General features: G+C 36.2%; 3 protein-coding genes across 3 annotated transcripts; all 3 read right to left on the bottom strand.

The window, feature by feature from the left end:
* Positions 1–4,794: 4,794 nt before the first annotated feature.
* On the bottom strand, positions 4,795–12,051 carry LOC128894379 (elongation of very long chain fatty acids protein 7-like). Its single transcript, XM_054156072.1, has 7 exons — positions 11,466–12,051; positions 11,048–11,096; positions 10,581–10,771; positions 10,020–10,100; positions 9,789–9,951; positions 9,247–9,386; positions 4,795–6,609 (listed from the first exon to the last, which is right to left on the bottom strand). The coding sequence occupies exons 1-7, from the start codon at positions 11,529–11,531 to the stop codon at positions 6,445–6,447; spliced, it is 855 nt and encodes a 284-aa protein (XP_054012047.1). The 5' UTR covers positions 11,532–12,051; the 3' UTR covers positions 4,795–6,444.
* Positions 12,052–14,580: 2,529 nt separating this feature from the next.
* LOC128893892 (cysteine sulfinic acid decarboxylase-like) lies at positions 14,581–18,759 on the bottom strand. Its single transcript, XM_054155215.1, has 6 exons — positions 18,408–18,759; positions 17,872–18,118; positions 17,548–17,755; positions 17,047–17,423; positions 15,682–15,873; positions 14,581–14,871 (listed from the first exon to the last, which is right to left on the bottom strand). Exons 1-6 carry the CDS (start codon positions 18,677–18,679, stop codon positions 14,698–14,700), a joined length of 1,470 nt encoding a protein of 489 aa, XP_054011190.1. The 5' UTR covers positions 18,680–18,759; the 3' UTR covers positions 14,581–14,697.
* A 274-nt stretch (positions 18,760–19,033) lies between these two features.
* LOC128893755 (protein UXT homolog) lies at positions 19,034–19,453 on the bottom strand. The gene has a single exon (XM_054154963.1). It carries the CDS (start codon positions 19,451–19,453, stop codon positions 19,034–19,036), a length of 420 nt encoding a protein of 139 aa, XP_054010938.1.
* Positions 19,454–21,456: the final 2,003 nt, after the last annotated feature.

Here is a 21,456-nt window from a genome sequence, read left to right as displayed (position 1 = left end):
AGAATGAAAAATTTTCAAAGGCCATAACCTTCTCTCGTAAATTCTCCCGAAGAAATGAGAAAAATCACTGGAGACTTTTGCGTTTCGATAGATTTGTTTCGTTTCAGGTGGAAAGCTTGGTTTTAGTCCTGCAGTTTCTCAGAAATTCACGCCTTTAAATTATTGCGAAAACGAAATACACAATTACGCGATTACGCCTTCTGGAGTAGGCGAAGGCGCGTCTGACTTATGACGAGCTGTTTCTACTGCGTAAATACCGCATTTGGGACGAGTCGAAAAGAGTTAGACGTTTCCCTCTGCAATTGTTATTTAATAATATATGCTCTCATATATTCTACTACATCATTGAAAATAAAGAATGCAGAAGCATTTTTATCATACATTTCAACAAAAGCATTGTCACTGATCCAGTAATTTAAAAAAAAAGAATCCGAAGTATACGGATCGTATCATCGCACGGAATTACTTTTAATTTCGCCAGTCATTGTTCCAAAATATTCCGAACTTGAGAAAAGACACGCGTGTCGGTATCTGTAAGTACAGCAGGGGAGCGCGAAGGGGAGCGCAGGGGAAATTAAATTAAATTTAAATTAAGCTCAATTAAGTAAGCCGCTTCCCCCATGGGAACACGGCTTCTGTGCCCGGTTACTGCCCCTGAAATTTGCCCCGGGACGAAGGGGGTGACTGAGAGGGTAGTGATCCTTGTCTAGGGCCGGATACGGAACTAATCTCTTTTAAATTAGTATTAAATTCTAAATGAGTTCAAGTCCGTGCTCGGTGGTTATTAAATTCCAGCATGCTATCACCAAGCACGTTCTCTCCCTGGGCCACGCCGCGGCGCCTTATGTTTTACATCGATCATAAATATCAAGATCTTCTCTGTCGCGTGTCGTCGGTGCAGCGAGATCAAGGGATCCACGATTCGTGTTATCCTCGCCGATTCTGTATTTTTAACCGACTTCGAAAAGGAGGAGGTTACTCAATTCGACATGTATATTTTTTTTTCAAATTTCATATTTCCATTACCTTCTAATAGTTATAGAAGCGTTTGGTAATATTTTACTGATTCTAAACAAGAATTTCGTTGTCAAGAAGGTATTCGCACACTGATGAATGTATTCTACAATTAATATATTAATATTATCATTACGTTTTCCATAAGTGTACGTAAACGTTCGCTTGTATCACAAATATTTACATGAAATCCGCAGTCTAGTGACGAGTATGTGTCTCCTGATTCTAATAGTTTAAGCACAATTGAGCTTTGCCATGAAGCTTGGCAGCTTACGAGCAATCCGTGAAGTGACATGTGGCCTTTCAATGCTAAAAGGACTCCCTGTGCGAGAGCATCCGTAAACGGTGTGGATGTGTGTAACGCGTGTATGTGACAAAGCTGGTTTAGGTCTCGGTTAGACGAGCGTTTGTTACGGTGCGTGTCGCAGCGCTGCGTTTTCCTCGTCCGAATGCATAGAACGTTTAGCAATTGATTTGACTACACGAGCGCACGCCGGCGGCATTCGGACGACAAAAGAGCAGCGCGTTGAACACAGCGTGACAAACGCTCGTCTAACTCGGGCCTTAAACGGCCCATACACGTAGAGGTTTATGCAAGAGGGTCATTCCATTCTAAATCGGTCACTGTTTTAAATAATGTTTCGGATTTTGTTGAAAGTCGTAAAAATGAAATAATATTAGTTGAAACCTTGTTTTATTTTTATTGTGAACAATGTAGACCACATTGGCAGTAATGTAAATTACTCTGGTGATGAGCCATGAAAATTTGAGTTTGGATAGCCTAGTGCACTTGGTAAGACTCGTTCGACAGAGCACTCCGTCATGGAAGTAGACCATCCTGTCGGTAGAATATTCTGTTGATAAAGCTTATTCTAATTGAGAGTTTAATTCCCTGTTGGTAAGAAGATGAATAGAGGTATGCCAGTAGTAATATAGACCACACTGTTAATAAACTCTATAATCATTTAAGATTCTCAATCGCTTATTGACTATTTCGGACCAAACGATCATATACGCATAGGTTACATTGCCCTCTACTATGTCCTTTCTATTTGTATTTGTATTGTTATTAATTAATATTCCCATGTTTGCGAATAAGTTTAAACTTGTTATATAATCAGCTGCGCCAACTCTGCGGATACTAATAAACATATATGCCAGTTTGCAACCGCAGAAGTATATTTTAGTTACTATTAGTGGTACGTAGTTTCATTTGCGTTTGCTTAACTCATCAAAATGTAAAATTAATGCGTGCTATGGTTAAATCAGTCGTTTCAACGCATTGCATTAATTTATCTAATATATTATAACAAATTGTATTTTTTTTAATTTCTTGGCATTCCTAGGCATCGATGAGTGATAATTTTATTTCTAGTGGCACTAGTTTAATAATACCATGTTAGAGGACAAAATTTACAGATAAATTACAGATTGAAAATCAACTGATCGCGAACCCCCATAATTTATTTTAGTATTTTTTCCTATATTTTTTTGTTGTCCCATTAAATGCCAGTTTTACTATAGCTGTCGCAAACAAGTACAACGGCCCCGTCCTAGTTTTCCACAAAAATAAACTCGAAACTGGGATAGACTTCACCATTTTTCACGCAACGAAAATTTCTTGATTGTCAACGTGCACTTTTATTCGCCGGGAAAAATAAAACAAAGCGCGTCGCAGGTCGCAAGCTTGACGTTAGTCAACGGTTTGCATTAGGCAGTCCTCGCGCTATTCCAGAATCCCAATGATCAAAGGATACACCATTGAACGTCGCGGAACAGCGGAAAAGGTAGAATACCAAAAGTCTGCGTTTCCAAATTGAAAAAGTCCAAAGAGAACTTCCCTCGTACAAAGCTCCAGCTCGTAAACCGTGGAATATTTCGCGTGTGTATAAATGATGCTACGACGAACACGAGGAGAGGGAAATCAGATTGTGGTAACCTGGATACAGTGTCACTTTTTATTAGCCAATATTTCTAGTTTTCTATTCGGACTTAGAAACTTCACATGCTCCAAATCAGAGACAAAATCTCAGTACGATGATAATTTAATACATTGCCGAGGGATAATTTAAATAAGAAATATTCTTCTTTGAAAATGGTGTCCACCAAGAATATTTTTGAGATGGAAGAACATAATCCTGAGAAATGTGACAGGACAAAAGGAATTCACGACGTTGGACACGCGTAAACCTCAGAAATCTAAAAAATGAATTCGAAAAACTGGGGCGAAACAGACGGCTGCATGGTCATACCTTTAGCAGAGGAAGGTCCATTTTTCTCCTTTTTATTTCGTGGCCGTAAATATCGTAGCAGTGGAGAACACGTGAGTCATTTCGTACTCTAGGGATAGAATGGGATACATCTTTGGGACTTTGTCATATTCATAATTCATTGTAACGAACGATAATCTCCTGTTAAAGTCTAATGAGACAGAGAGCGGAAACTTTCCTTTTTGGGAAGGACAATCCTTTCAGCTATTTTTGTCCTTTTGATCCTTTTGATCCTTTTTGATCCTTTTGATCCAGTTCTGGGATCAAAATGAACATAAAGGAAGCTTTAAGATTTTTGAAAATAATCTCAACAATAATATCAATGATATAAAAATGACACTAATTTCAAAGACGTAAAAAGGTTGAATCCGACGAAATATAGTTTCAGTGACGAAAGCTTTATACTTCGTAATTACTCTAGAAACCCGCACTTGCCAAACGGTTTCTGTTAGCCAGCCTATCCCGAGGTCGGACAGGTAAAGTCACTGGTACTAGTGTAGAGGGTTAGGGTCCGGTCGAAATTACAGGATAAATAAACCCGACGTTAATAAAGTCTTATCGGCGTGCAACCATGCGTGTCGACTTTAAGCCACGGACGCGCTAAGCCTCTATGCTAATTTCGGCTGGCCGGGAAAACGGCAGCTCTAACGCCATCCTTCCGGACTCGCGTATGCACGAAGACGACCATTGCGCAGATACAATGAAATATATTCCTCCAGCAGAAAATAAATATAAATATTTTGTGTGAATATTTTGTACTATGTAGATGTATGCGTAACTTACCTTTAAATACGATGTATCGGCATTTGTGAATTAACAATAATAGCTATTGACGTTGGTATGACTAATCAACTTGTATTCAAACAAACAACAGGCTCATTTTTAATTTGTTTAGAAATTAATTTGGTATTTTGTTTTTTAATAACAGGACACCTAATTATCGTATTATACGATAAATTTTAATTATATGTACTTTCATTTGAAATAAAACAATCGAACATTTTCTATGCTACTTGTGTTTTATTAAATATCGTAATCGTAAAGCCAATTTTGGGGAAGCCTTTGCATTCATATTTTAATCCGAAATAATTAAAGGGTATAGTTATTAATGATACTTAATACACAACACCGTTCGGTACGTGTATAGAATAATATTTATTACAAACATTTTGGTATGTTACTCTAATACATGTATAAAATATATATGTATCGTATGAGTTTCGCTTTAAAATCTATAATTGTAAGTATAAGTGATAAATCCTTAGGATTATTCCTAGCAATGTTTACTTCTACCGTACGCATACCGCGTCTACATCGCCATTTTTATTAAAACCAAATCAATCTGCAGGGGCGAATATATTTATCTGGAATTAGTTCGCTGAATAAGCTTCTCCCATTTTTGAAAAATATTAACCCTTAGTGGTCCAAGTACTCTCAGGTGGACTGACAGTCTATCAACGAATTAAAAGCTGAGAACATTAAGGGTGAACACAACATTAAATAAGAAAACTGTTAAAAAATTTCAATTATTTAGAAATCGTATAAGCATTTAGAACATATCCTGACAAGAAAAAGCTTCATCAGCGGAGCAGATATTCGTGCATATTAATGATTCTAATTATCAAATCGATAGAAATGTATTATAATCGCTACTACAATATTAGGCAAATTAAAAAACAGTCATACTTGTAATAATACGAGTAATGATATCTTATCTTCGTTAAAAATATTGGTGTTATGCGATAATTCATGTATAAATAAACGTACGAAATCTCCAAAGTTTGTCCATCACTTTGCCCTTTAAAGAATCATAAAAATTGCTTCGAAACTGTTGGAAACAAAAAAGTACCCCCTTAACGAAATCACGGTTGCGAGTAGAATCTCGCGGAGCAACGCCACCGTTGTCGATATATCGTGCCCAACAAAATGTAATACGTTTCGATTCGCCGATGGGACGAGGATGGGCGAAAGACAATGAAAAAAGAATCCGACTAAAAGCATTCCCGCGAACAAACACGGGCTGGCTCGGATACGCGAATTTTATTCTTCTATTATGGTTTGTCTCGCGTCGAAACAGTTTTTCCTTGGTGCCTGATAAATATCTCTCAGGTGTACGCCGACGCGTACGATATATCAAATGACGCGTCGCTGTATCCGCCGCTGCGATCGCTCCGTTCGGACTTTTTCCATGGAATTATTACTACGCGGGACACGCGTCCTGGATTCCCTGGACGAAAGAGCTAATGAAGAGTCGGGCCACAAAAGCTGGAGTCTATAATTTTTACGGCGGCTGGCAGCATTATACGGCTCATCGCCATTCTTCTCGAAACGACCTGCCGAGAAAAGGTGGTTATTTGAATAAAATTAATCCTCGTGACGTTCACGGCGAGTTTTAATAACAAATATACGTGGGAACGCATGAACTGGTTCGACGCGATGAAATTAAACTGACAATCAACCGCGCTTCTTGTACTGGAATTAATGTAAACGCTGGGGAGAATAATTAGATTTTCTTGAAGATAGCATACAGTGGGTGTAGAATATATTCGTACACAGATCAATTTCCCAAAAAACTTTTGTGTGAAATTGTAGTATATTAACTTATTTTTTTATAACCAATAATTTCTCTTCTTGTATTATATTAACTCTACTGCTTTCACAATTGTGTCTCTACTAAAATAATGCAGCCAATACTTAATATCGTTTTCCAGTATTTTAGAAACTTAATTTTAAATAAATTTTCTAATCCAAGCCTGCATTTGCCTCACGAAAAGCTTTGAGGGTTTCCACAAACGCGATAAAAACTGCCTTCGGGGTAAAATGGGTGGAAAGATAGCAACTGCCACCTTACATGTTATTGTATTCTGAAACAGAATTGTTTGAAAAGATTTTCGTTCGGTAGTCTCACTGATTATATCAAAGACTTCCTGTTACGAGCAACAAGTCGTTCCTATGATCGTAAGCACTACATTCTGGAAACGTTCGAGTTAATATGCATGATCCACGTATCGTCGTAATTACATAAGCTTTCCGGGGCACACGATGGGTACGCGAAACGTTATACGTGTATTGAGATCCTATAGTTCAACGATGAATTAATCTCTAGTTGTTAATTGCGAATCGATTCGAGACTTCGCTCGCCATGATACTCGTCGAAGCGTTACTCGGTCTTTTTTCTGAGGTACGATTTCTTGTAGTAGTCGCAAAACATGTAGAACATAGTGAGGATCTGGGACATATAGATGTAAGCCACTGGTTTTCGATTTGGCTCGCAGGACGGCAGCAGAGCTTGAAACGTGTGGCATACCATGATCACGAACTGGACCTGGAAACACAGACGACATATTTTTAACCTCCATTCTGCAATTTAAACATTATTTTCAACTAAACGTATTATCAAAATATATTTTAAAAGAATATTTTATCGATAGTGTCAATAAATATTATCTTAACACCTTCGTTATTGTGCTCTGTCCTTGCGCAACAACAAAGGAAAAAGATCTCCTTTCGCATTTGTATGTTTATTTTCATTTTAAAACAAACAAATAATTGCAAAACAAATATACCCATTCACAGCCAACAAGCTTATCAAGGTCTTTCTCCCTTATACGTAATATACTAATGGTACTCTACCCCGTCAGGGGTCCTCTTCATACCCCCTCCCCCCCTCCCTCCCTTTACGTTCCGCTTCGCATAGTGTAAACGCTTTGCTTGAAATTAAACGACCACGTTAGCCAATAAATCGTTCCGTCGATATCTCGGCAGAAATAAAAGTTCTCCCACTGGCGGATTATTTAATTAAAAACCGTACCGACGCCACTCTCCCCCCTGTCCACCCTCCCCGTTACATTCTACGGGACGAGCTTTCGTCGGTCGCCATTTCATCCCGCTGTTGTTCCTCTCGGGGCTCGAACCCAAATCGAATCGCTGCTCGCGACTGCACGTGTAATTCTGCATCCGGCACTTACGACCTTTTCAGCCCTCGTGAAAACCTGGTTATCGAGTTAGGAAGGACGATCGGCGAATATGGGGCCGATATGCGCATTCCGTGCCAAGTGCAACACACGCTTAGCTCGCCGTGTGTTTCGTATTCATTGGGAGAACGTATTGCGCCTTTCGACAGCGTTTCGATAACTAAAGGTACGGCCGTGTTCCAGCTGGTTTTTTTTTTCTCTCGTTTCGTTCTTTTTAACGTGTTTACAAACAATCCTGCGGAGAGAGTTGTTGGCAAAATTGATGGCGTGATAGTAAAAGTCCGTAGAAAAATCTGCTCGGATGTATAGAATTTATTATATCTTCTCATTAAATGCCATTCACATTTTTCGATCGTCGATTTATTTATAATGTCAAGTAAACATTGTTCACAGTTCACATTTTATAATTAAATTTGTAAGAATGTATTTATTGTTGGACGAAAGATGAGTCAGTATTTGTAAGTATGCATTTATTGTTGGACGAAGGAAGAGTCAGTCTTGGAAGGGGTTGCGGTCCGTATTGGGTCAGACGTTTCGTAGTCAGCCCTCGTAACGCCTGTGAACTGTCATTCTACTTACTGTTGACTGTCTTACCGACTTTTTCCCTGGATTAAATTCAAGGAAACCATAACTTTTTCACAATTACGCTAACTGAAAAAAAAAAAATTCAAATACCAAAACAAAATTTGTTATGGACTGTGGACTATGTCTTACAGAAGACAAAAGATTTATTTATGTGTTTATTCGTACTCGTTAATTTCGAGTAACGTGTGTGTTTGCGTTTTGTTATAGGCGACCGAGTTCCACCACGGAGTTTTTCAATCATGTAACTAACTGTTTTGTTACATCCAGTTCAATGGAATCCCAATCAATAGTTGCTGCATTTTTTCAGGCGTTCATTATTTCGTCCCTTGTTGTGCTTTTCAATTATTCTTTCGGTTTCATTCATCATGTATTTTGTTGTATCCCTGTTGACATTTATGTTTTATAGCTGTATGCATTTCATCTGCAATCCTTGGCACGCCAGTAGAAACATAAAGAACAATTTTATCGTAGTTGTAACAGTTGGTTGCGTGAAACGTATTGAATTTTGCGTTCTTGTTCAAATCTGGCGATACTTTCGAAAATTAAATCGAGCATTTCTAAAAAACGATACTATGCATCCTGTATAAGTAATCATAGTTCATAGTGTTAATTAATTCTTTCAGGTATCAATGAAAAATTTTGGAGTAAATATAAACCGTATTTCACTGTTCAATGGTCCCGATTTATCCTTGTTTTTGGGGTATGATTTTTTGTCAATTGTATTATATTTTCTGTCGTATTTTATTTCTTTTCCTACTATACATTCAGAATTACAAAAAAAAAAAATCAAAAAAGTTTCCAATGGTCCCAATGGGATATTAAAGAGATAAAGATAGTTAAAAGGAATAAAGAAACGATAGCAATAGTGAAAGTTGTCTTATCTCTAATGCCAACCTAATTAATTCATTCTTCTAGCCAATATTTTTCCTTATTCTTCCAAATGAACCCAGTACCCGTAACAAGACCCGTGGCAACACGTACGTATATTCCTTTCACCTCAGAAACGTATGCATGTTCACGAGTGTTTTATGCCATAATCGTTATCCGTGTAACTGTTTCGCGAAACGTTTTCGCAACGATGCTGCCGCAAAAAGTCGTTCATTACTCGTTGTTTTCCATTCCGCGGCGTTTATTGGCTTAGATTAATTTACTTTGCCCCAACGCCAGCGTTCCAACGGCGAGGCGACCGAACGTCAATAGCAATTCTGCTTTTGAAAAATTCGCCGCGCGACGAAATGTAATTTTACGATTACGCGATACGGGGACGTGCACGGTGAAATGAGCGAATAACGCTCCCAGCACGGCAATTCAGTCAGGGCAACGAGCGGCACGAGAATATATATGCATTGCGAGCTGTATGCAACGTACCAGATAGTGAAGTCAGATAGAAAATGGAAACGTACCATTTGTAATCCCGTAATGTATTGTTTCCAAGGCGCGATCCTCTTTTGCATTTCTGGACCCAAGCAGGCAAGGAGATAATAGGTGTACATAATCACGTGCACTATGCAGTTTAGCATAATCGCGAACGTCCACATCCCGCCTGCAAATATCGCAATTCACAGTTTCAATTGGTGGGAATTTGTGGTTCGTCGGGAATTAGTTGATCGCGCGACACATTGGAGGAAATCAGATATATTTTTACGTGGTTCGCTTGTTCCGGTGGAAACGAAATAAATGGGACAACTGAATTGAACTTCAACGAATTAAATTTGATATGAAAAAAGGTTTAAATTCTCTCTACTAATACTCTTATACTAGTTTGATCGATATCAAATTTGTAGAGAATATTCTTATGCGTATCGTCTGAAATTCTGCGAGGAATTTTTTTGATATGCAAAAATTCTACGAAGTTGGATACAGTCGTTTAAGGGTGAGCAGGTTTTATATACTTTAATATACAGATGAATAAATCGTTATTCTATGTTAGGCTGCTATAATTTACCTGGGACAAATTTGCACGCTATCCACGAAAGTAGAACGGTTGACGTATGATGATAAACGTGGAGGAAGGATGCTTGATTGTACTTCTTTCTCAGAATGAAGATGACGGTATCGCTCAGCTCGAAGACTTTCAACATTAAGAGCCTCCATATCCAACGAGCCATCTATGAAAAATGAAACTTTTATGTGACTCAAATTTATGTTTCTTGAAGATCCATACTGTTATACTTACGCGAAGAGACTCGGGATCGTACGAAACAATGTGTGGCTCACAGCCAAGAGACAATTTTGTAGTAAAGCCAGACGTAAGCAGCTGAAAATTTAAAAGTATGTTGAATATTTCAAGCAGATGCAATGCAGCAAGTACAAACTAAAGTAGCAAATTAAATTATTATGTTTGAATTAGTAATAAATTAATTATTTAAAGAAATGTAACGATTTTCTTTTTCACAAAATAAAATTTATTAATTTGAGAATTTCGACGAAATTAATAATTAAATTAGAATAGAACGTAGAAATTATTTTGATTGTATACGATAAATAATACATTTTGTTCTGCAATACTGTATTAATCTTATTATATGTAGAATCAATAAGAAAGTGCAATAGCGAAATAATTGCGTTTCGAAAAACATTATTTAACAATATTATGCAGATAATATAATCATCTGTAAAATGTATATAATTAATTTAGTAAATTTAAGTGTGAGGTACACTTGGATTTATAGGATTTAATGAAAATAATTCCAAATTTCAAGTCGAAACGTAATAGAAATGCTTGCTTTGATCTCACCCCGTTGAATACAGCAGCGCTCGCGATCGCCATAAATATGTTGTAGAAAATCATGACTGTGTTCAGAGTGAACGGCTTTCGGTTTTTCATATAAAGTGGTCCGAGACGAAGAACGAACGCCAGATAAAGGGATGTAATTCCTAACAATGGGAATGGGCTGCCCATTAAAAACCAATCCCCTACTCTAGGATCTGGAAAAGAAAATATAAGATGAATTACAAAACGACGAGTAAATACAAATTTTCAATGACAGAAGTACTAATTACGTAACAGAAATAATAATAAGTTTCCTACTCGATAAAATAATGAATCTTATAGAAATTAAATACAGATACAATTTATTATTGTAAAAGAGAAAAGTAAAATGAATTATTAATTACATAAAATTTAAATATGTATATAACAAATATATTGCAAAACAAGTTAAATAATTTGAAAGGGGGATATAATATATCTTTAATACTGACCTGCTGCGTCCTCCATGACGTAACGATACGTTTCCAGGAGTCCCACGTTCTTCAAGCGACAAAAATATCATTCATAAAAATTAATATCATGTGATAGTGAGACATAAAATTCTAAATGTAATTACCTCGTAAATGAATGCTAAAGTTAGTCACACTAAAACGTAAAAATTAATTACTTAAATCGACACAAAGGTTACAGAAGAATTTATATCATAATTCTAGAAAACAATATTGTTTCCCAAACACTACACTGTCTTACAACGCAGAATTTTCTATTATTACAAAATTCGCGAGCAGTTCGCTATTAGCGAGCACAACGTCATTAGTGCTTTTTAAATTCGCTGAAAATGCGTGATTTAATTTACACTACAACCGTTAATGGCCAGAAATACAGTCGAACAAATGAAAAAGATGGTACCTGTGGCACGTTAATTGGGAGACCTTTCCCATCCTGGCCGTCGAGTTTGCAGATATCGACTGACATTCGGGTTACTGAACGCTTCGAATGGTGACTATCGACGTTAACACCGTCTTTCGCGGCAGCAACCTACTGTCTAAGTTCATCCGCAGGGCAAGCACCCCTAGCAGTGACTCGGAGACAGGAACGTAGCACACAAGCCCGATTCCCTGTAAAGGGTTTCTCGCACACCCTATCTTAATACGATAAAGAAACACGTTCAAGACCTGTACAGTGAAGCATATTATTTGCATATTTACTATCGATTACGTCTGATCGTTGCACTTTCGCATTAAACCTCGACCCACTGCGTCAAAATGGGTTGTTTTATTCAATACACTACCGAGGAAAATTATTCTTTTAAAGCTCTAAAGTGAATCGGTATTTAGGGCAAATTCGAAATATGAAAATAATAGTGGTTAGGAACCGTATTGAAATGAATGGAGTGTTTTTTAGTCGTCTGAAGTGTTTTTTTTTTTTTTTTTAACCTTTGATGTATTTTTGACTCTATAGTTTCGAGTCTTCCTCTAATATGTACATTAGAAGATTGAAACCGACAGACCCGAAACTCAAATCAATTTTTAAACTACATTTCTTTCGTTTTTCATTTCTTAATGACATGTTTACACATAGAATAACTGTGAAATAAAACAGCAACATCCTTACGAAATCATACGAAATTTTATTGTTCCTGGGGAAGAAAAGCATAGACGATAATGATGATAATGAACGAAACGAATGAACAAATTTAATTCTATTATTCGATGTAGCTTGTCGAAAACAAAACGATGAAGTGCGAGAGAATAATGTTGGTATGTTTATACGAGAGGCTTTCGGCGCTCGCATTATGTTAACGAGATTTCGTTCTATTTTGCAATTTATCGGTAATTGTACAACTCATGACTTTTGACGATCGAAAATTCCACACGATTACCGTGATCGTTATCGTGGTTTTTATTATTAATTATGCATGCGAGCATTTGGAATTGTTTGTCAGAATTATACATCCTATTCAACGATAACAACAATTAAATACTAAGCATTTCGTTAACACGGTTTATCGTGATTGAAATGCAAATTTCTGGCGATAAAAACACCCTTGAAGGAACAATTTATGGCACACGATGGCGTCGCGATTAAAAATTAATGAAATTACCGAATATCCTTCAGCAGATTAAACATACGAAACATAATATTTTTCTAAAATGAATAATTATAGTAATGTTCACGAATATGTTTAAAGCTAGGTATGGCCAGAATAATTAGTCGTTAGTAGTTGTATAGTTAGTTGCTAGAAGTTGTATAATTCTGTTGCACGTGAAACATAATAAATGTCCTAAGATTTTTAAGGATTAATGTATTCGTACAACGAGACCGACAGTTTCTGAGTGCTTTCAAATTTTTATTACAGATCCTATACACCAATCAACGTGACACACATCCGTCACTTTTGATTGGAATATGCGATGCGGTCGGGATTACATGTTTCATACGGATTGCAAATCGAACTCTGCCAACACGGGTCGCTGAAACTTTTATCGTAAATACAACAGACCTACTTCAGAATGAAATATGACATTTCTCCTCTTGAGAGAGTAAAAATCAATTTTGCCAAAATTAAAGAAAATTAAAATATCGAATCGCTAATTTAAATATCTATTATTACACGTTTACAAATAACAGGTGGATAACTTAAGTTCATTTAAAAGATGTTATATTATTAAACGATTAAAGTAATTTCTGATTTTCAAATAATTACAAACAATATACTTGGTCATAGAGCGGCGATGGAACTGATCGACGGCGAATGAAAATACGTTCATCGATGAATGTTGCAAATATGTTAAATGAACGATAAAGCTTAGATGGAAAAGCCACAAAAATGTAGTAAGTGTTGCAAAGTCGACAAGCGTGTCGAAGTAATCTCATTTTGTTGGATAATCCTCTGCGCAAAGGCAAGTGTGAAAAGAAATGGAAATATTTTGATCATTAAAAATATCACAACAAAAACATAATTACGTAACTACGAACGCTATGGAAACCGTGAATAATATTCAGATTATACTATTATATGTAGTTTAAATTATTTTCTACTTTAACCTTGTCGTTACTATTCTCGTACCTCTTAAATTATAAAAAAGTGAACCACCAAGGATTAACCCGGTAGCTGTAACGTCAATCACCTAACAAGGGATGGTTCTTTATCATTTCTTTTATATCTAAATGAAGCAGATTAGTGTCCACTTACCATGGTCTTCTAGACAAAAAAAAAGAACTACAATTAAATTATCTCTTTTAAAAGATAAAATAAAATTCATACAGTAATCGATTAAACAGTCAAGTACCATTTTCCTGTTCTCTCAAAATCTACCCTAACTACGATCAGCAACTGCTCGACTGAAAATCAATGAAACGCGTATGGACTATCGAATGGAAATATTGCGAAACGAATGAACGTACGACAAGGTTTCAAAGAAATAATTATTTATCGGAAAATATGGTACGAAACGGTCGGTGCTGTATAATTGCAAATTGAATGGCAATTGAATCGCCGTTATCGAGAGATTTATACGAAAACAACGCCAGGCAGACGCCCCTTTCGGTAGAATGAGCTACAGCCGTGGTCGCAAATCATTATGTTCTACATAGTACGAACGTAGTTCTATAAATATACATAGGGCTTCTCTATATGCTGTCACTTGTATCAGGATTAGTCGGGCGGGTACGAAGCGACGCCGCGGGCTGTGCGACGAAGGCAGTCACGAATTGACTTCGTACCTTGGCATCAGAAATTTAGTGGCGGTCCCTCGCCTAATCAGATCAACTGGCTGCTAGGTTTCGCCCAGTTAACTCGCGGGAATTGATTGTCGTGGCTAGAATTCGTTGCTTTGTTCGCGTGGCGCCGGATAAACCGGACATTTTTTACCGTAGAAAAATAAAGCTTTTAATCGAAACGTGCATTTATTTTAACTCCATAACGCAACATTGAAATTTATGTAAACAAGGTATAAAGAGAACGGCAAAATGGAAATGAAACTCCATTTTCATTTCACTGATATTGATTTCAATTTTAATATTCCTTTAAAGTATATTTCATTTATTACTTTAACTTGATTTATTGTATTGTTGATAGTTTTTTGTTTTTGTATACAGTTGTGTATGCGTGATTTGATTTATACAATAAATGCGAAATTTAAATAGTCTCCCCAAGGTTCTCCAACTCGTCGAGAACGTAATAAATATCCTGCGTATTCACTCCTGAATTTTGTATCACGAACCGAAAGAAGTTCGGTTTTCCATGAAGCGGCTGATAGTTGATCATTAGGCTGCCCCTTTTGGTCATCTTCTCTTTTAACTTCGGTGCAACCTTGATAAAAAACAGAAATTTAAAAATATACTTTTTATTGAGTACGTATTCTTTAGACTTAGGAGATATTAGATACGTTAAACTTATATTTGTATTCAAATTTTAATTTTTCGGGTATATAAATAATTTGATATCGAACTTGTAAGAATCAGACGATAAAGTAGAATTAAACCAACTGCTGGTACAAGCGAAATCTACTTAAACGATAAATTTTAATACCTACAATCAATAACATGATATCTACGAGAGATAACGAAAGTTCCTGTTGCACTTATCGTCGATAAAATCACTTCATACTAAAATTACAAAAATATAACATTGTTTTTCAAAATGTAATTCCCGTGGCATCGTTTTTGAAATTTTCTGTCTTCTTACATCTGTCTAAAAAATTGATTTCTTAATTCCATTAAAGAAAAAACACCAATTTAAAATCCTCTTTTGAATCTCTGCTTGTAACTACTTTTTTAAATTTTGCAAAACTCTATTATGATTACTTACTGCCGACATTATTGATTATTGATGCGAATTAAATTTATCCTTTGTTTTTATTTTCATTCTCAAATAAACTGTGTTGTGTTTATCACGTTTCAAATATATTTATATGTAAATACGCGCGTCACACATAACAAAAAAGTACATCAGTACTGCCAACCACATTGGGATTCCAGTCTCACCAACTTAAACTCGATACAAATCTATAGATCATCTAGTAATATGTTCTTTTCATAACGATAAGGAATCTTATCATTCGTTATTTTCATATTATTACATAAGACTATAACTACAATATAAATACATTATTTCACTTACGTCGTTTAATCGGCTCTTGTAGTTACACGATGAATTTTGACCTCTTAGTGATGGCGGTATAAACCAAAAACACACATTTATAAAACACGAATCTATCACTAACTCAAAGCCTTCTCTATTTTCAACTTCTTCTTTAAAAAGTGCCGAGAGTGTCATTAAGTGATCAATATGTTTTTCAAACCCTGAAGCGCCCTAAAACAGAATCACATTAAATAGATAATACCAACCAAACAAATAAATAATTGCAAAAATCATTCCTATGTAAATATAAAAGAAAACATTTCAAATGCTAATAAAATTAATTATAGCACATTTGGTGCTTTAATGATGCATTAGAAGGAGAAACTACATCCATGCAATTCATGAAGTGAAAGTTTTCTTGATGAGACAGTGAATACTTAAAAAACAATGTTATTCACTCTATTAACAATGATTATTTATAACATTCTACTAACAAAAGAACATAACACATTTATATTTATCCCTAATTAACAATGAATCAGTAGAATCCAGTTTTCTTCAGTCATCATAGTGTCATGTATGTTAGGAAGAGATGAATTTGACATTACAGTAGATATGTACAAAAAAATAGTTAAAAAATGTGGATACTTTCAGAATTTACTTTATAATTTAATAATGATACTGTATTTTCTTAATTTATTTTACACCTATCTTAATGTCTTTTTAAATTATGAAGAATTGATTGAAAGTACAACTCCTGAATATTGACATGTCTAAGAATACTGTTCTTCTAAACACCTTCCTGTTAAAATTATAAAAAAATATGATTTATGGCAAACTATTAAAAACTATAACATGGTGGTGATGCTTAATTGCCAGATAGGAACAGAAAGTCTCTGGTTTAAATGCCCTGCTATCGTCAGACCCCCTTGAAAATTTCAGGAGCTTCTTTTATGATCTTGAAAACCCAATGAATAGGTGCAGTATGAACATTCTTTCTTCCTACCAGGGGAAGTTAATGTATGCATAAGTATACTGGCAAACACTTGAAACATAGCACACAGACCCTTAACTTGTACGGAGTGCACCGCTGCAGCAGCTTACCACAAAGTACAAGATGCACAATTGAAGGAAGGTCAGGGGAAAGTCAGGGGAAAAAGTGCTACCAAGGCTAGTTTTCGACAAATTTGCATAAGTGGTTGACACTTAAAGATTAATAAGGGGAACCTCTATGCCATACGAGCAGGTCTTATCTTGTGTCCGGAGCATGTCATGCAAAAGACTACACAATACTTGAAGAAAAGGAATTTTTACACAGACAATATTTTATGCTGAGACTAAGCAAAGGAATTGTTGACAAATGGGAATAAATTTAACTAACAATTAATTTGTATATAAGATTACCTTAGCCTGCCACATGAACCAAAACTTCAACACATCTGGTCTGCGTCCACACTGCAAATACTTGTCCCCAACATCTAGGTCTGCAGGGTAGAACTTATCTTTTTGAAAGAGGTAGGGAGCTTGCTTGGAATGTGCTTCTTTAAAAATGTTCTGATGCTTAGTTAAAAGCAACGAACATTGCTGAGGGACAGCTAGTAATTTGTGAGGATTAAACAGAATAGAGTCTGCTCTTTGTATTCCTCTCAAAAGAGAGCTATGCCTTTTGCTGAATATTAAACCACCTCCCCAGGCTGCATCAACATGCAGCCACATATCAAATTCTTGACAAATGTCCGCAATTTCAATTAGTGGATCGAAAGCACCCAGGACTGTCGTCCCTAAAAATTAACATAAAAAAACATAATTATTAACAATATAGAGCTGTTCCTCGATATTGTGTTTTGCATAATGTAATTTCCACGTTGTTTGCGCATGAATATTTGATGTAGTTCCTTAACATACCTGCAGTGGCGCTAACAGAAATCGGGTAATTCCCCTTTCTTTGTTCTTCAATTATGTTGGCTCTTAAATCGTTAACATCCATTCTACCGTGATTATCGGTCTTTATGAGAATGACTTCCACATCACAAACGTTTGCCCACTTTAAAACCGAATAATGCGCATCTTCGGATGTGAAGAGCACTAAATTCGAAGATGGTACATTTTTATTCTGAAATGTAAACATGCCATTAAATATAATTGCTATACAATGATATGCATTGGACGTGTTCATAAAAAAAAGGCGCTGAAACAGTTGTGATGTCGATCCTTGATCTAAATACTCACACTTTGAGTTTTCTTCCTGAACCAAAATCGGGCTAAGTTAATAGCAATGCCATTTGAGAAGGAACCTCCTGGACAGAAAAGGCCATCTCCAGAAGAAATACCAATTTCTTCGTTGTAAAACATCCTCAGTAATTTTGTAATCACAGATTGTTCCATTAATGTTAAAACGGGTGCCACCTCGTACGTGTACACGGAAGAGTTTAATGTATCGGTGAGCCATTGCCCGGCTAAACCGTAGGGATCCAATCTACATCAAATAAATCTGTTCATATGTCTGTTCGTTAATTAAAAGTATTATTAGTTTCAGAGGCATTGTGAGGCATAATGACTGTTTTCCTAAATATTAATTGACAGATTTTTTTTTTTAAAGTTTCGCGGCCAAATGCGCGTCTATTTAAAGGGTAATTCAGGTGGCATTTGAAAAACTGTTCTTATCTTCTATCGCACTTAAAATTTCCATCAAATAAATTCGTAGAAAGAAACATGCGAAGCTTGCGATTGTTCCCAAAATCAAATTCGTGCATTAATCGTCTCACCCAGAGAACAACTGATTCATGAAGTAGGGATGGCCAGTTTTAACGCTGTATTTGAAAACTTTATTTGCTATTTCCAGCAGACTATCCTGGCTCCGTGGCCCGTCCTCCAAATCGAAATTTATGATGTCCCGCAAGTGACCTGGTTCCCTCCATCTCGATACAGGATTATCACGAGACACACTTTGGAACGTGCAATCGATCAAGGCCGCGATAAGTTTCTCCAGAAACTCTTTGTGTCTTTCCACGCATGGGATGCTACGCCAATCCGACATTAAAGGAACGCTTCAAGGGAGAAGGCGTCGCGAAAATGAGAAAACAGCTTGTTGCGAGGAACGTACTGATCCGTTTGCGATTGACCTCTATCACTTATAAGCAAAGCACAAGGTCCTCGTAAATTCACGCAATTGCGCTTAACGAGGAAACAAAAGCCCGCCGTTCGCAGTGGTAAATTAATGGAGCACAGACAACGATTTCCATTAAATTAGATTACCGAATGAATTATGCTCAGCAGCGGCCAACGCAGAAAACAATAAAACAACAAAAATCAAAAGACAGGTAACATTTATTCACAGTGTTTCCATATGTACAGACATTTAGAGAAAGACGATATATACAGTGTTAGACTACTACAAGCATTGTATAGTGAGGAGAAGTAGTTTAATGTGAGCATTTGTCATTGCTATTTGTTTGCGAAAGTGTACAATTTGCTGTTCCAACAGTTTAATTCTCACATTAATGATAGTTATAGCATCATTGAGCAAAAATTCCACGTAATGGCCTAAACCAACATCTAAAAGAATAGTGGATGCATCGGGAACCTGGGCTTCGATGAAGAAGTTCTGCCCAATGTCTACTTGCGTTTTAAAGCCATTTTTATCGAATTCATTGCTCTGAAGGGTCTCAATTATGGATTTTAATTGAATAAATTCAGCAATGTCTGCATTCTTATCGTCAAGCTTCTTCTCTAATTTAGCAAGGTCTTCTTTCAATACATCATTGATAAACGTTTCAATCTTTAAAATCTTTTGTTGCTGATCAGGATTCATAATCAAACAGCCTCTACAACATACAAATCATAAATACGCAGAGGAAATAAAGAAAGTGTATACGCTATAGGTTAGGTTTATCGTACAGTAACTATCATGCATATAAATTTATTGTAGCATTAAATTCACTTACCAAATATAAATTGGAGGTTAGAAAGTTTTGTTGAGAGTACTGTGTATCACTCACAATAAAGAAATCAAACTTAAAAGTAATACTTTCACGACTTTTGAGGTTAATATAAACATGTTCGTAAACATAACCTTGTGGCTTTTATTTTAACATTTTACGAAATTACAAAATTAGTTACACGTTTATAAGCAATTATAAGACTTAACTTAAAGTATTCTAGGCATATAAAGAGTCACCTTTATATAATTAAACAAATAAAGCACGCAGTTTGGATCGCATGTCAAAACATATGATTGAGAATGTACGCCACATGTTCTTCTAGCGTGAGGAACGGGAAACCTGCAGCTCTGTCGATACTTTAGTTCGATTATCGATAAAATTCAAAACTGTTCTTTAAAAAACATGGTTTAAAATCTTCTTGCGTTTCATAGTAAACTAAATTCTGACTATTGCTAGTACTTAAGTTCCAAAAACTACTCAATACAGGAAAATATTGACAATACAAACATCGATTTCTATTAATATAAAGGAAATCTTTTTATTTTAAATGAAAGTACACATGATCGCAAACGCTTCCTAAATTTATATATCAAATTCATAATGAACATTTTTATTAACTTCAATCAATGTAGATAATTCACACAGCTGACAATGAAACAGCACGTGGTGCGCAAATTGGATGCGCGAAAGACTAACCAGTATTTACTGCCACAAAGTAATTAATAAACTTAGAATTCATTTAATCAAAATCAACAAATTCTAAATTAATGAAGACGAACATATCAAAAATTCTTTGTTTAAAGTTTCTGGCGCAGAAAATCTTCCTTTATTCAAGAGGAAGCCACTCGACAAGTACGAAGACTACTGTTTTAGTTATTGTTAATGTAATGAATGAATTTATCTCAAGAACGTGTCATTAATTATGCATATTTACATGCGTTATCTAGACGGTATAATAACAGCAATGTAGCGCACTTTCGTTGAATCGCATGAAATGGAAAGAAGATTGTGAGAAGATCCTCAACGCGTATCGTTGTTCCATAAATTAAAATAGGGTTCGCAGATTATAGCTGTTACGGTGCGCGTACAAGTGCACACATCATAACCGACTTTGCATTAAAATTTATGAATGAACCGAGACGCGTCTAATGGCCACGAACTCGACCCCAAAAACCGAGCAACCATTACTGCCTCGATGTTCTGTCTATTAGCACGATAATTCGATAATTTGCGAGTCCACGGTCGCACAATGTCACTGCGCGATAGAACCTGTGGATTTCTATAAGGAGTATTTCTATAAGGAGGAAAAATAATTCAATCGAGCGCAACTTAATGCGAAAACGCTTAATTTAACCAACCCAGTCACATTCTTTTCAGAATAAAATAAACTCAATGGAAGCTTCAAACCAATTCATCGTCTAATTGCTTTATAAAAGATTTCTGAAAATATCTCTCTTTTAATGAGAGGGGGAGTCGTTACAGTGTTGTCCCCTATTAAGGAACGTTTTCGTAACACGTATACTCTCTATGTATGGAAACCACCGTCATTTCTCCTAAAATTTCGCAAAATATGGCACGCTACCCCAGACCAGGTAGCAAACGGTCGTTCGCCTCCGGGTAGAATTAAACCATTCGCGCTCATCGACGAGTTTGGTTACTATGCACGCCTTGTAGCTGCCCTCGACCCTGTGTTGCGGAATGTATACATTTTGTATCCAGAAGCTATATAATTTTCCTCGAACTGGAATTTTCAGGTGTGGAATTTGGTAGAATCTGAAAACGTTACAGGTGGGCGTGGGGAACGATGCACGAGGGACTATTTACCAGGAACCAAAAATAACAGTTATTTCAATAATTTGTACGCGAAACGGTA

This window comes from Hylaeus anthracinus, unplaced genomic scaffold, assembly GCF_026225885.1.
Source record: "Hylaeus anthracinus isolate JK02 unplaced genomic scaffold, UHH_iyHylAnth1.0_haploid 3, whole genome shotgun sequence".
Classification (NCBI taxonomy): Eukaryota; Metazoa; Arthropoda; class Insecta; order Hymenoptera; family Colletidae; genus Hylaeus; species Hylaeus anthracinus.
Note: the sequence above shows the minus strand (reverse complement) of the source record. Positions and strands in the feature narration are given on the sequence as shown.